Source organism: Cryptococcus depauperatus, chromosome 4 (assembly GCF_001720195.1).
Source record: "Cryptococcus depauperatus CBS 7841 chromosome 4, complete sequence".
In the NCBI taxonomy this organism is placed as follows: Eukaryota; Fungi; Basidiomycota; class Tremellomycetes; order Tremellales; family Cryptococcaceae; genus Cryptococcus; species Cryptococcus depauperatus.
This window is the reverse complement of record NC_089471.1, coordinates 683948-697122: the sequence shown is the minus strand read 5'-3', so window position 1 is coordinate 697122 and position 13175 is coordinate 683948. Positions and strand designations below refer to the sequence as shown.

General features: G+C 47.6%; 9 protein-coding genes across 9 annotated transcripts; 5 read left to right on the top strand and 4 right to left on the bottom strand.

The window, feature by feature from the left end:
• Positions 1-59: 59 nt before the first annotated feature.
• L203_103564 (uncharacterized protein) lies at positions 60-739 on the bottom strand (the record flags this gene model as incomplete). Its single annotated transcript, XM_066212961.1, has 3 exons — positions 60-212; positions 276-568; positions 628-739. 3 exons carry the CDS (start codon positions 737-739, stop codon positions 60-62), a joined length of 558 nt encoding a protein of 185 aa, XP_066069058.1.
• A 175-nt stretch (positions 740-914) lies between these two features.
• L203_103563 (methionine aminopeptidase, type I) lies at positions 915-2188 on the top strand (the record flags this gene model as incomplete). The annotated part of the gene is made up of 7 exons (XM_066212960.1): positions 915-1241; positions 1295-1427; positions 1477-1492; positions 1539-1745; positions 1799-1896; positions 1946-2064; positions 2111-2188. 7 exons carry the CDS (start codon positions 915-917, stop codon positions 2186-2188), a joined length of 978 nt encoding a protein of 325 aa, XP_066069057.1.
• Positions 2189-2290: 102 nt separating this feature from the next.
• On the bottom strand, positions 2291-3178 carry L203_103562 (uncharacterized protein; the record flags this gene model as incomplete). The annotated part of the gene is made up of 6 exons (XM_066212959.1): positions 2291-2490; positions 2540-2658; positions 2711-2738; positions 2798-2911; positions 2983-2992; positions 3050-3178. The coding sequence occupies 6 exons, from the start codon at positions 3176-3178 to the stop codon at positions 2291-2293; spliced, it is 600 nt and encodes a 199-aa protein (XP_066069056.1).
• Positions 3179-3436: 258 nt separating this feature from the next.
• L203_103561 (uncharacterized protein) lies at positions 3437-4474 on the bottom strand (the record flags this gene model as incomplete). The annotated part of the gene is made up of 6 exons (XM_066212958.1): positions 3437-3716; positions 3771-3881; positions 3941-3998; positions 4046-4144; positions 4210-4310; positions 4377-4474. The coding sequence occupies 6 exons, from the start codon at positions 4472-4474 to the stop codon at positions 3437-3439; spliced, it is 747 nt and encodes a 248-aa protein (XP_066069055.1).
• A 174-nt stretch (positions 4475-4648) lies between these two features.
• On the top strand, positions 4649-5788 carry L203_103560 (uncharacterized protein; the record flags this gene model as incomplete). Its single annotated transcript, XM_066212957.1, has 5 exons — positions 4649-4973; positions 5026-5223; positions 5276-5395; positions 5444-5542; positions 5592-5788. The coding sequence occupies 5 exons, from the start codon at positions 4649-4651 to the stop codon at positions 5786-5788; spliced, it is 939 nt and encodes a 312-aa protein (XP_066069054.1).
• A 116-nt stretch (positions 5789-5904) lies between these two features.
• L203_103559 (uncharacterized protein) lies at positions 5905-8035 on the bottom strand (the record flags this gene model as incomplete). Its single annotated transcript, XM_066212956.1, has 7 exons — positions 5905-6126; positions 6174-6427; positions 6475-6499; positions 6551-6617; positions 6666-6818; positions 6871-7829; positions 7877-8035. The coding sequence occupies 7 exons, from the start codon at positions 8033-8035 to the stop codon at positions 5905-5907; spliced, it is 1839 nt and encodes a 612-aa protein (XP_066069053.1).
• A 192-nt stretch (positions 8036-8227) lies between these two features.
• L203_103558 (uncharacterized protein) lies at positions 8228-9173 on the top strand (the record flags this gene model as incomplete). The annotated part of the gene is made up of 5 exons (XM_066212955.1): positions 8228-8231; positions 8285-8356; positions 8405-8523; positions 8588-8661; positions 8711-9173. The coding sequence occupies 5 exons, from the start codon at positions 8228-8230 to the stop codon at positions 9171-9173; spliced, it is 732 nt and encodes a 243-aa protein (XP_066069052.1).
• Positions 9174-9400: 227 nt separating this feature from the next.
• Positions 9401-10467, top strand: L203_103557 (uncharacterized protein; the record flags this gene model as incomplete). The annotated part of the gene is made up of 6 exons (XM_066212954.1): positions 9401-9611; positions 9664-9809; positions 9902-10160; positions 10205-10282; positions 10326-10366; positions 10420-10467. The coding sequence occupies 6 exons, from the start codon at positions 9401-9403 to the stop codon at positions 10465-10467; spliced, it is 783 nt and encodes a 260-aa protein (XP_066069051.1).
• A 416-nt stretch (positions 10468-10883) lies between these two features.
• L203_103556 (uncharacterized protein) lies at positions 10884-13170 on the top strand (the record flags this gene model as incomplete). Its single annotated transcript, XM_066212953.1, has 2 exons — positions 10884-11970; positions 12026-13170. 2 exons carry the CDS (start codon positions 10884-10886, stop codon positions 13168-13170), a joined length of 2232 nt encoding a protein of 743 aa, XP_066069050.1.
• Positions 13171-13175: the final 5 nt, after the last annotated feature.

Genomic DNA, 13175 nt, shown 5'->3' with positions numbered 1-13175 from the left:
ATATATCTTGATTCAATGTATGTCATTCCTTGGATTTGTTTCCACCAGCTGGAATCTCTTCATGTCGCATTAGATGGTTGTTGTCCCTGTAGTTCAGGAAATAGATCTACGCCTTTAATGATGGGTGAGGCTGGCGGTTGTTCTGGAGCATTAGTTATTGGGTCCAGTGGCCATAACCCTTCGCTAATCCAACTTGATATCAAAATCTTAATCTTTGTAATTATTCCTTCATCAGCCAACCTCTTTAACAAATCAAGCCATTCTGGAATACTTGCGACTAAACCCAATCTCATTCCTTTAGTAAACTTTCTCCCGTTATGCAACTTGCACGCCAAATCCCTCACACCACTCTCCCAAAGCTCTTTTGATCCTATTGCTCCTTCTTCACTCAATGCTCTGTCTATCCTGAGGATTGAAGGATGTAAATCTCTTCTAACTGATACTGGTAAAGGGTCAGGAGGTTGCTTCGGTACTTTATACTTTTCGGGCAGAGTTTGGGTTGTCGGGGTTGTAGGGATAGGAAAACCAGCCAAGAACAGTCTTCTGCGATACTCGAAAAACTCCAAACCTACAGCGTCACTCAGTCATGGTTTCGCCCCACCAAAAGATCAAGGAAGCAAAGCGAACCTGTACTGGGTATGTCCATCATCTCAACAACACCATTCTCAGTCGTTTGCGCATCCTCTGTAGGCGTTTTGAAGAGACCAGCTCCTCTGTTAGCATCCACATCTTTGCTCATGCTAACTAGAAACAAAGATGAAAGAAGGAAAAGAAAAGCGATAACATGAGAATTAAATTAGCAACAGTTTCAACAAATCCGGGGCCCCGTGTTATTTGGTCCCAGTCAATAGAAATATCTTCTTTTTTAAAAAAAAACATTCAAACAGCTAAAAGAACAGTTCAAAGATAAAGAAATGTCTTTTTCAAGACCTCTCTCATTCTTACAACGAGCTTATCACTCCAACCGTGATCGGTTTGGTTCATACTCGGTATTGCCCTCCTCTTTGGCCATGACATCTTACCCAGTTCCTCATCATGTCCCAACAAATATTCCTAGACCTCCCTACGTTCCTAACAACTTTTTCTCGGCTGGATGGGGCGAGCATGAGCAGCCTGAAATGGTTGTTGACGACGATGAGCCAGGCGAGAGGATTATGCTTGGAGGAAGAGAAGAAAACGCCATCAGAAGAGTTTGCAGAATGGCTGCCAAAGTTTTGAGAGAAGCAAGCAAGCTGGTCAAGGTGGGTAAAGCTATCTACTCGCACACCATTGTACTCATCTGTATTGGCTTTAGCCAGGGATTACTACGGCCCATTTAGATCAGGCCATTCACAACATGATCATTGAGAGAGGAGCTTACCCATCCCCTTTGGGCTATTCCAGATTTCCCAAAAGCTGCACTACTTCTGTCAACAATGTCATTGTCCGTAGGTAGTCTTTTATACCCATAGTGGGTCAATCTTGACTCGTTCTTAGACGGTATACCAGACGAGTAAGCTCGTTTGTTTCCATTGAAACCATCAAGTGACCCACAAAAGCCGACCGCTTCATCCTCAAGATATCATTAACATCGACCTTACTCTCTACCACGGCGGATACCACGGAGATACTTCTGCTACTTTTGTTCTCCCAGAGGTTGACAACCAGGGTCAAGAGTTGGTGACTGCTACGAAAGAAGCTCTTGACATTGGAATTAGACTATGTAAACCAGGCATCAAGTACAGTGAGATTGGCAAAGCTATTGAGTAAGCCGGTGCAGACCACTCAACAAAGAGCTCATACACGGCATGAACCTTAGGGATTTTGCAAAACAACATGGGTTTTCTGTAAACACCCAGGTATCAGGGCACGGTATAGGCAAGAGGTTCCATCAGCCTCCTTGGATCTTTCATGGCTGTAGGTCCTTGGCTGTTTCTGTGACCGATTGACTCAAGCACCGTCCAAGTCAACAATGAACCAGGAAGAATGTCACCAGGAGAGTGTTTCACTATCGAACCCTGTCTTGTCCAGGGATGTAAGTCGAGAGGAAATGTATGGGATGACGGGTGGACATTAGCCACTGAAGTGAGTCTTTCTTATTTTCGTTGAAGATGTCTAACGCTCGCTCTAGACGGGAGCTCGGGCGGCTCAATTTGAACATCAGGTGTTGATTACTGAAGATGGAGTAGACATTCTTACGATACAATGACCCAATGGAAAAGGCAGCATATGTTCCCTGTTGTCCCCGTCGATACCGTTTAACGTTTAAACACAGAATCATTGGTTCATACCTCTTTACCTGCGACGGCACTCAGACAGTTCCTGGTACTTCAAACCCTTTGCTTGTCAACCTTCTTAAAGTCTCATCTTCGGCAGCTTGTACGGCTTCTGTTATTCGCTTAAGCAGTATCGTACGAGCTACATTATCTTCCGATCCAGGATTGGAAACAGACGGACTCTTTCGAATATAGATATCCAAACCAGCTGGCGTAAAAAGAGTTTTAGAGAAATCTACGTGATAATCAGTATTACCTTTGCAAACGTATGGACAAAGACATGCAGGTCACCGCCCATTCGAGACCATGTTCTTCATCTTTGCCGTAGCCCAGTACCTCCCAATGAGAGTGTACAAAGAATAGCAGGCCAGCTCCTTTCCAATCAAATGTTGCTCCATTATACCTAACCGATATCAGCCTGGAGGCCTTACCCAGCAAAGTAGAATGTGACATGCCCTGTCGACAGAGTGTCTATTCCTCTGACTGTATACATAGAGATGAGCACTGTCGTCCTCGTTCGAATTAACACGGCAACACAGTACCTGTACTCGGTTTGCTATTACTGTCTGCAGACTTGCTTCGATATTCAACAAGATCGTCAAACGTTGTATCAATTTTGGATTGACCAGCAACTGGTGTATAAATGATTGTTACATCTAAAGCCATTTTCAATAGTCATAAAGCAAGTTCAGAAGGAGTTTGTCATCTTGCCATCATTAGAGCTCACCTTTCTTCTCCTTTTTTTGTACAAGGCGTCAGAAATGAATGAGCATTGAGGCAATCCAGCGACAAACCTTCCACATGGGCAAAGTACTCCAAGCAACGACCCATTTGCCCATGAACCATGTACGGTCAAAACCATTCGGTCTATCAGCGAGGGATGAATGTGATGATCCCGGTGAGTGAATAATAATAGTAGACATGTTGTATAGGAATGCGAATAATAATAAAAAGATGAAATGATAAATGGAAAAGATAAAATTGTAATGATTGTTTGGTTCGTCTGTTTTGACTTTTCATGCCAAAAAAAAGCAAAATAAATCATGGAGGCATGACTGTACTCAAAGTTTTTCATCTTATGCACAAGAGCTGTACATATAGAGTTGAGATGCATACAACAAGAATCGCAAGACTTTATAGATATCACAAAAAATGCACCTTCAGAACCAAGACATGAATCGCTACTCATCTTTTAGGCTTTCCTTCAAGGCCTCCCATAACCTTTCTTTCTGTCCTTTTGTTATCTCCGTAAACTGGATCATATCCTTGATAGACCCTAATCCATCATCTGATGCAAGACTATTTGCCGACGTTTGTCTCTTTTTCTGTGGCGAACCAGTGGCTCGTGTAGGCGAAGGGGGCAGAGGGTAAGCCTCAGGGTACAGTGTGGTTTGCGAGGCGCTATGCATGGAACGTTGGGTAGTCATTGACAGGAAGGTCTGGTGATTATGATGATAGAGCCTATAGAGTGGCATTTCAAGTTAGAGTGCACGTGCTAGATAGATGAAAACGTACGACCACATGTGTTTATTCACGGCCTCTTCCTCTGATATCCCCTCTAGCAATTTTGTTTTGAAGCTAGCTTTGAGGCTATAGAGAAGCTGGGGAATATGGTCTGCTCTTGGCCTGGGTTGATTGTCAACAAGGAGCATTGACTAAAGAGTAATCTATGCGTAACGGCTCACCTCCACTGTGTCAGCCGACCGCGAGGATACCATATCTTGGTTTTGGAGTCTATCATAGCTAACACTGTGTCAGTCTGACCACTTTTAAAACATAGAAGAGCCTACGGTGAAAGACATCAGAGCTGAAGCGAACAGTTGGTGCACTCTGAGGATAATCTTGAGGAAAGACAAGAGTGAACCGAAGTACAGAACCTTTATACGGCCCTAAAGCAACACTTGATTGAGCCCATATCTTGGTTGTCACCAGGTTTATATGAGTTGAGACATACCTCGATGAACAAAGAATACACCATGCCATTTCAACAAAGTTTCCTCAGAAGGAACGAGGTATATACCCTTTGGGCAGTTATTCTTTGCTCTCGTGGATGCGCTTTGAGTAATACATTAGTCTATACTCACATACCAATCCTACATGTTTTGATTATCAACAACCCACTATTCCAATCCCAGCTCCGCTGCCAACAGTGGCGAGATTTCTGGAGGGCTTTGCAGCTCAACCTTTTTGGAAACAAAAAATCTTGGAGAGCTAAACATATCTTAATTGCAAGTTCAAGGTGAGATAGAAAGAAGAGAAAGAAAGATGATATGTCAGAAAGAGATTGTTGTCACGTGACCTGATATCATGGATGTATAAAGTTATACAAAATGTATCATTGAATGTTTACATTATTTACAGCTTGTATATATTCTTATCTTACAACTCACAGAATGACAACAAGATTTGGTTATGCAGGCCTTGGGAATATGGGCACTCCTATCGCTCGCAATCTCGCAAAACACGCAGCTTCTCTGAATTTCCCGCCCATCTCCGTCTGGAATCGTTCAAAAGAAAAGTACTCTCTTGTACGAGATGCCGCTCCAGATGCTTTTTACGCGCAAGATGTTCAAGAGGTGGTTGAAAGATCTGATATCGTTTTCAGCAGTTTTATCAACGACCAGGTTGCTGAAGAGATCTACAGTACGATGTTCAAAGCAGCCGAGGGGAAAGAAGTCATATTCGTTGATCAATCAAGCTTGAAAGCTCTCACTTCTCGTAAGTTCTGGGTCATGAAGATACCATAACTTGCCTGAACGAATTCCTGTAGATAAACTGGCCGAACAAGCCAAGTCTATCGGGGTAACGTACGTCGCATCTCCTGTCTTTGGTCGCCCACCCATGGCAGAGGCAGCTAAGCTCCTCATTGTCCTCTCTGGTCCTCATGATATCAAGGAAAAGGTCAAGCCTCACTTGGTACCTGCATTGGGCAATAGATTGATTGATGTTGGCGAGGATGTGAAACTTGGTGCGACCTTAATATTTGCCCTTGCAGACGAGACTGACATAGATTACTGAAGCGAGCGCACTTAAATCTATGGGAAACATGATTCTTCTTGGCTGGATCGAACTTATGGGCGAAGCCTTCTCGTTGAGCGATTCTGTCGGCCTTGACCCCTCTGTCTTCGAAGGCTTTCTCGGTAGGCCTTTTGCTCGCGGCAACGCAGGCTTGAGCTGATGATACTTAGAACAATTCATTCCTGCACCTCCTCTATTGGTGTATTCTAGTCTCGTGGCCAAGGGAGAATATCCGCCTGGAGGGTTCAGTGTCGAAGGGGGTCTGAAAGGTGACCATTATAGATTGCTTGGATCGTATCGGGCACTGACTTGTGTCAGACGCACGCAACATGCTTTCGCTAGGCGCCGACCTTGGCCATCCCTGTCCTTTACCAACTATTCAAAGAGCTCATGATAACCTTCAACGCGCCAGGGAACTTGGTGGCCCCAAACAAGATTGGTCTGCACTAGCAGCTGCTGTTCGGGAGCAAGCAGGTTTCCCGCCTTATCGAGGAGATAAGGGTAGTGATCACTGAAGCAAAAAGCGGGAAGTTGATCTTTGATGGTACAAGGTACCCAATTATGCATTGATGGTAATTAAACTACAACGATATGATGAACCCAAAATCTATGGTTATACTCCTCTTAGCTTTCAATCTCTCAACGCTGGGTTAATTTCCCTTTTATCAATGTTTTCCCATCCGCTGGCATTAATCCAGCTGGGGAACTGGGGTCGTCCAAACGAGGCATAAACAATGTTTTTCCATGTTGATGACCTAGCAAATGGGTTGTCGGGACGTTTGGGTATTGCAAATAATGAATTAGACGTATTCGCGCGAATTTGCTCAAGTGTTGTTAAGTTAAAGAATAACAGCTATCACCACCGATTAGTCAACACCTTTGTTATGCTTTCGTACCTACCCTTATATGGTACTGCAATAAGAATAGTATTGGAACAAACGCCAACACACCCAGTAAAAAGCTCACTGCAGACCCAGGAGAATTTTGAATAGCCTTCTTAAAAGAGACATTCTCATGATGACAGATAAGTAGAAGGTGGATAGCGGAAAAAATCATGATATAGATATCGGTAATACCAGCAGTCATAAGAAGCACGATAAATGAGAAGTAATTTCGTTTGCCGATACATGTATGAAGATATGAGCAATGATGGTCTGTGGCAAAAAGTCAGCAACAGGCTTCTAATGAGTCATTAACTCACCAATTCCGTCAACGCAATTGCCGCACTACCAAGCCCATATATTAGTCAATTCACACAAGGCACAAGCTGGACTTACCAGACGACAGTGACTACATCGGGGTGGCCTATAGGTTTCACAAGTTTCACAATATTTGACAGTTACTCTACGTTGAGTGTCAGAATGAGCACCCTTGTTTCACAGATACACTCACCGGCCATCATTCACAACGAGTTCTCTCGGATATGGTTCCCAATAATCATCCACTTTGGTCATGGGCGGATCCAGGTCTAGTTTCCTTGGTATGATACCTGGCTCCCGCAAGGCCGTGACAAGAAAAGAACTAAATGTCAATGCAAACAGATAACTGCACACTCATTATCGTCTGCTGTCTTGTTCAATGACGCCACAATACTCACACAAAGATAATTGTAATGGCCACGCCAGCCCCCTTGGCCAAACCATACTCTTTCCCATGTACCCACATCCAAGCTCCTGTTGTCCCTAGCCAAACGCCAGAAATACCAAGTATCAGTGCCATGACAAGTCCCATGCTATACCACGTGTCTCCGCCAATTAAGACATACCCCCGACAGATGAATCGTGAGAGAGGATTCTCGAAAGCGTGGTATCTTCTCTGACGTTTAGCTTTCATTTCCACATGGTGTTCGGTACGTATATGCTCAAACGTCGAGCGCGATGGTATATTATCATGGATCTTTTCATTCTTCTCTGCATCCAAGTTCATTAGATGATCCGATGATAGTCCAAGTGTTTGGAGTCGTTGTGGAGGGGTCGAGACGGTCGTGACACTATGTCTGAGTGACCTATCCCAGCTCTCTTGAATAATATTCCCTGGGCCCATATTTGGCGAAGTCGGTGAAGAGATGTGCGGCACCTCCGTCATTTCCGAACCAGCATTTGTGAGAGCAGCGTGAAACGAATGGGGAGGTTCTGACGACAGGGTGCCTTGGCTGAATTCACGGCGATGACGAAAATTGGAGGCGATGGAGGGTTCATAGGTGTATCCGTCTTGTGAAAGCCTATCGCTCAACACCTCCGACCCATCGGCTCGACTTTCCCCTTCATCAATCCGCGAACGAGCAGAGGTGAATGCTTGTCCTCCCCTTATACGTTCCAACCTTACAGCAGCTGCAGGTTTTTTGGGAGACAGAAAGCCTTTTGGCGTGGGCAACGGCACAGGAGATCGTACAGGAGATTTAGGAGACATTGTGTCGCTATTAGCACCGGCAGAGAAAGAATTAGCTGAGGCATGAGAGTTGGACCGTGCGCGATTCTTTGAGTTGGCGAACCTCGAAGCAGTGGAAAGCTGTCTGTATACCGAGCTTCCTAGAGGTGAGGTTGGCCTACCTCCATACTATCATATCGTCAGCTTTTCGTATACTGTGCCACAGCCATTCGTACAAAGTTGCGAGTGTTTTCGAGGCTCTCACGCCTTTGCAACCCTGGCCCAGCTTCTTTCAGCTCGTCTACCTGGTCCAACACTGTGACACTGGCCTGTCTTGTCGGGAGAGTTGTAACTTCATGGCTTTCCTCTTGTTTATTCAACTCGTCGTTTGTCATTTTTGTAGTTGAAATGTAGATGAGACTTTAGTTGATTTTGTAATGTTGACATATAATCAGGTCACGTGACTGAGTATCCCCCTTCCCAAAAAAACGTCATTGCCACATAGCGGAAATAGATGTTTCCCTTCACTGTAGTTATCTTTTTAATCAGATTTATTCAATTCATTTGTCTTTTCATTCTTTTAAAAAATGGGTGAGTGATGATGCTGCAAGCTGCAAGAAGCAGGTAGTCTTACCAAAACGCAGGCTTCTTTTCCAACAGTATTGAGGACGATGTTGCCGTGTCCGCTACTTTCCCCGAATCTAATGTGTTTGGTAGTGAGTCTTTTGCTGCCAGTACCGCTTTGAGGGCTCACATTGTATCAGATGTTGTGAATGGCGAAAAAAACAATATTTTGCTCCATCTGGCCAACTCTGGCTCCAAAAACTATACTCTAGTGTCTGCCTCTGCCAGTTACCACGATATCAACAATCACTGGGCCTTGGTAAGCTGCCAAATGGATGCCAACGCATATACCAAGATGCTCACCTATATTGGTTTATGATCAGGTCAAGAACGCAACCGCCTTGAAGTATGATGTCCCTTTATTTGCCGGTTCCAACTTTTCTGCCCCTTACACTATGTACTCGGAGTACGTTTCCATTTGTTCTTGCCGTGCTGATCCATTGCAGATTCCGTCCCCAGGAAATGGGCCTTACTGTATTGGTCAACCTTGCTGAGAATGGCAGCAAAGATATTCACACTCTTACTGCCTTTAACAGAACTGTCTCCATAGTCGAGGCACCTGCCTCATGGATCGACCTTCAACTCCTCTTTCTCTATCTTCTCTTCGGTACTATTCTTGCGCTAGGAGGATGGTGGGCGTATGATTCATTCTTTGTTTCCAAGAGCAAAAGCAAGAAAAAGCCTGGTTTGGGCGCTCACAAGGTCAAGGCTGTCGTTCCAGGTCCTCAGGTGGCTGCCTATCCTTCAGTCAAGCCTTACGAAGAAGCATGGATTCCTGAGCAGCTCTTGAAGAGTAGAAAAGGAAGAAAAGGCGTTAACGGAGCTAGCTCGGGAGGTGAATTGACCAGTGCTGGGGAGACTAGCGGTGGTGAGGGTAAAGGCAAGAAGGGCAAAGGCAAAAAGGCGTAGACGTTGAGGCTCATTTGGTGTCATGCATTCTTATCTCTTTTGGTCTTTCACTGCTTCGACAGCTTTCTACAATGTTGAATCTTTAACTCGCGATGCCATCCTCTCTTACCCAAAACACCGTGGGAAAATAGGCCTCCACTCCAAGAAAGTTTAGGACCTCTACGACTTGATCTTTTTCTATTTTTCTATTTTTCTCTTTCTCCTTTTCATTCCCAGCCATCACAGACATGTCTTTCCGCGCTGTTCAACCTATCGTTCGCCCTGTGTTCCTCCGTTCTGGTCGTACAAACGGACACGGTGGCTGTGCAAGCATAGGCGGTCGTTCTCTGTTTACCTTGTCTGCCGTACATCGCGTCACAGCACTCAAACGAGTCAACGGCTGTGGTTGCCCAAGCCGCGCCTTTGGCACTACCCTCGTCAGAAAAGGCAGTGGTGAGAGTAAGTTGTTCTGTGTGTTTGTGAAGCCGATGGCGCTAACTACGGGCTGAAGCCGATGGTACTCTCTCTTCTGCGCTTGCCGCAGAGCACAAATACGAAGTTGAATCGACCAACGGACAGCCAGAAGTCCCCGAATTTATTGAAAACTTCAAGGCTCAAGGCGTTTGGGAGATTGAAGATATTCCCGGCTCAGATGATGTATCCTTGACTAGGAAATTTGGCGACGAGACGTAGGTGGATTGCCAAAATTCTTGCTGACATCATCTCTCAGTATCAAGCTCACTTTCCAGGTGTCTGACCTAGATGCTACCACTTTTGAGGGCGAGTATCCTACGGAGCAAGCCACGGAGGAGGCCGCTGCTGGACCTGCATCTGTCACTTGCTCTCTCTCCATTGCGAAACAGAGCGTTCCCGGGGCTTTGCTCGTGGATTTAGAAACGTGTGACGAAGGCTTTGAAATCACCAATGTGGCCATCTATGACAAGGCTTTGGCCGAGGCCAAGGGTGCTGAGGGTGATTGGGAGAGGAGGTCTCGCTACATGGGCCCTCGTGAGTTCCATCCGACGCTCCTCGCCGTCGCTCACCTTTCTCAGAGTTTGACCATCTCGACGAGACTGTCCAAGAGGCCTTTGGGTCTTATCTAGCCGAACGTGGCATCGACGAGTCACTCGGTGAGTGCTGCAAGCCTTGCGTATCGTTCTAATCCCTTTGTAGCCGACTTTGTCCTCTCTTACTGTGAGCACAAGGAGCAAAAGGTGAGCTTAAGCATGACCCAATTTATGAAACACCTTGTTGACTCTATTTTCAGGACTATGTCTCTTGGCTCGACCAGATCCGTAAATTCGTTGAGCAGTGATCCATTAGAGCATGTTTGTAACCAGCATGCAACACCTTTTACTTTCCCTACCATTGCATCGTTTCCGAGCCTGCCAGAAAAGGCGTTTATGCATGATACACAATCCGTCTACAACCCTAGGCCACAACTAGAAACGCGCCTCATTTCCTGACTACTTTTGTGGTTTCCATTGTGTATTTTTTTTTATTTAAAAAGGCATTCTCTATGCGGCTATTCCTTCCAATTGCCTCCTTTGCCTTGCAGATCATTCAACATGACAGGTACCAAGCGTCCTCAATCCCATTTTCGTCCACAAAAGATTTAATCTTTCTTTTGATTTTATACATCTTTCTCAAAAGACAAGATTTATTCGCTGGCGACGGTCGAGGCTGGGTGAGTACGTTGAGATGGCAAGCACGCTGACGGTGACTAGGACGATGGCAAAGACAAAGACAGCTCCCTCAACCATCTACTCTTATGATCCTCCGACCGAAGCTCCGTCCCATCCACCATCCCGCCACCATCACCACGACCATGACCACCACCACCACCATTCCCATTATGCGCGGTCCGTCAAGTCGACGCGTCCTGCGTCAACAGTCGTGGTAGAGAACGTCGAGATCAAGGAGGGAAAGGTGGTGGAAGATGGGCCACCGAGCCCAAGGAGTGTAAAGTCGGTCGTGAAATCAACAAGTGCATCTCATGCAGCAATGCAAGTACCCGCTACGCCTACGCCATCGCACTATGTCCACAAGACCAAGACTGTCAAGAAGACCGAGACGCCGTCGAGTGTGAGAGCACCGACCGTCGTTCCGTCCACACGAACCAGCAGAGGACCAGAGCCAGTCTCGGTCGTTCCAAGCTCGCCTTCAGCCAAGTCCAAGCACTCTCACCATCCAGAGGTCATCGTCAATGTCAACGTTCCCGTTCCACAGGCAGCGCCTGTTCCCTACCTGCCACCCGCGCCTTCGCCGCAGAATGTCGTGATGGAAGTGGAGCCAGTCGAGGTGGTTCCAAGTACGCCGTTTGTCATGCCTGCCTCGCCCTCTCACAGTATAGCCCCTACAGCGCGGAGCGTCATGTCCCGTAAAACCATTGTTCCAAGAGAGCGGCCAGCAACACCAGAATTGAACGAAGAGCTCGTCGAGACCAAGGTTGTCACGACGACGACCAAGATCATCAGACCGAAAACGCCGGGCTCTTCGCCTCCTCTTACTCCGCTCATGCTCCCTCCTCCTCCGTCCATCCGCGCGCCGACATTGGCGCTGCCCGATGTATTCCAGACTGGGACACACTTTGTCGAGACAGACGACGGCATCGTTGGTCCTCCACCACCGCCGGCGTCGACCAAGCCCTTCCATTTCCGGTCAACGCCTGCCACGACGGCGTACGAGGTGGACACGGCGGCGACGACCATCGGCGGTCCTACGACGATGGGCATCGGAGGCGCGAGGTCTACCATGCTGACGGCGAGCAGCGGCAGGATTTCCGGAACCAAAGCTGGGATCCGACCGATAGCAATGAGTGAGTGGATAAGGGCCCTGCCACGTGTTGAGCTGATGCGGAATGGTTTTTGCAGTTGACTATCAGACATTGTTGAATCCATCACCACCAAAACCCATCCCGTCAAGGTCTACCCTGCCTACGACGATAGCGCCAGCCGCAACAGCGCCAGCCACCGTAGCGCCAGCCACCGTAGCACCTGTGATAGTAGCGCCGGCGACGACCATGACTGTAAAAGATGGAGCAGGCACCGTGACGGCGACAGTGACGGCGACGCCGAGCGCGGCCACAGTGCCTCTAACGCTGCCAGCCACAACAGCTCCCACGCAGCCGGCACCTTTGGTGCCAGCAACGCCGGCTATGGCGCCTGCCGTTGTCGCACCTGCCGTTGTCGCGCCCGCCTCTGTCGCAGCCACACAAGTAGCAACCATTCCGGCCGCTACTGTACCTGCTGCCACTGCACCTCCTTCTGTCATAGCTACTCCCGCCGCTGCCACTTCCACCGTCGAAGGCCCAAAGACAATCGTGACCCTGTCGGCCCATCTGGACAAGGATTCCCAGGGCAACGAGCACCTTCATGCTCGTGTCCATGACCATACCAACGTCCAAAAGCTAGATCTTGACATCAAGGGCAAAGACGTGGACGACGGGCAGTCAGTGTATGCGCCGACAGACCGTACCATAAGGTCCACCACCAGCAAAAAGCCCAGTCAGCATGATAAACACCACAAGCACCATAAGCATTCTGGCTCACATGCCCACAGCCACCACCACCACCACCACAACCACGCCAACCCATACAAACCTATAGACTCGTTTGGCCCGCCCAAGAGCGAGCGGTATGCGTACCCACCCGCTCCCACCGAGATTGAACAACAGATAAAGAAGCGATTCAACGAAAAGTTCTACAAAGACCAGCCACCCAACGGTGCCGGCATGATGCCCGGGATGATGCCTGGGATGATGCCTGGAATGCAAGCCATGCCAGGCCAGCGTGCCATGCCAGGCCCACCCTTCCCACCTGCCAATCCCATGCTCTTCCCTCGCCCACCACCGCTCGTCGGTATGCGGCCACCCATGGCGGGTCCTATGATGAACCCAATGATGAACCCAATGATGAACCCAATGATGGGAATGCCTGGCATGGGAGCACCGTACGGAGGCATGATGCCTGGCAGATTCTATGGACGAGGCGGGACACAGATGGGACCCGGAATGTGATGCCA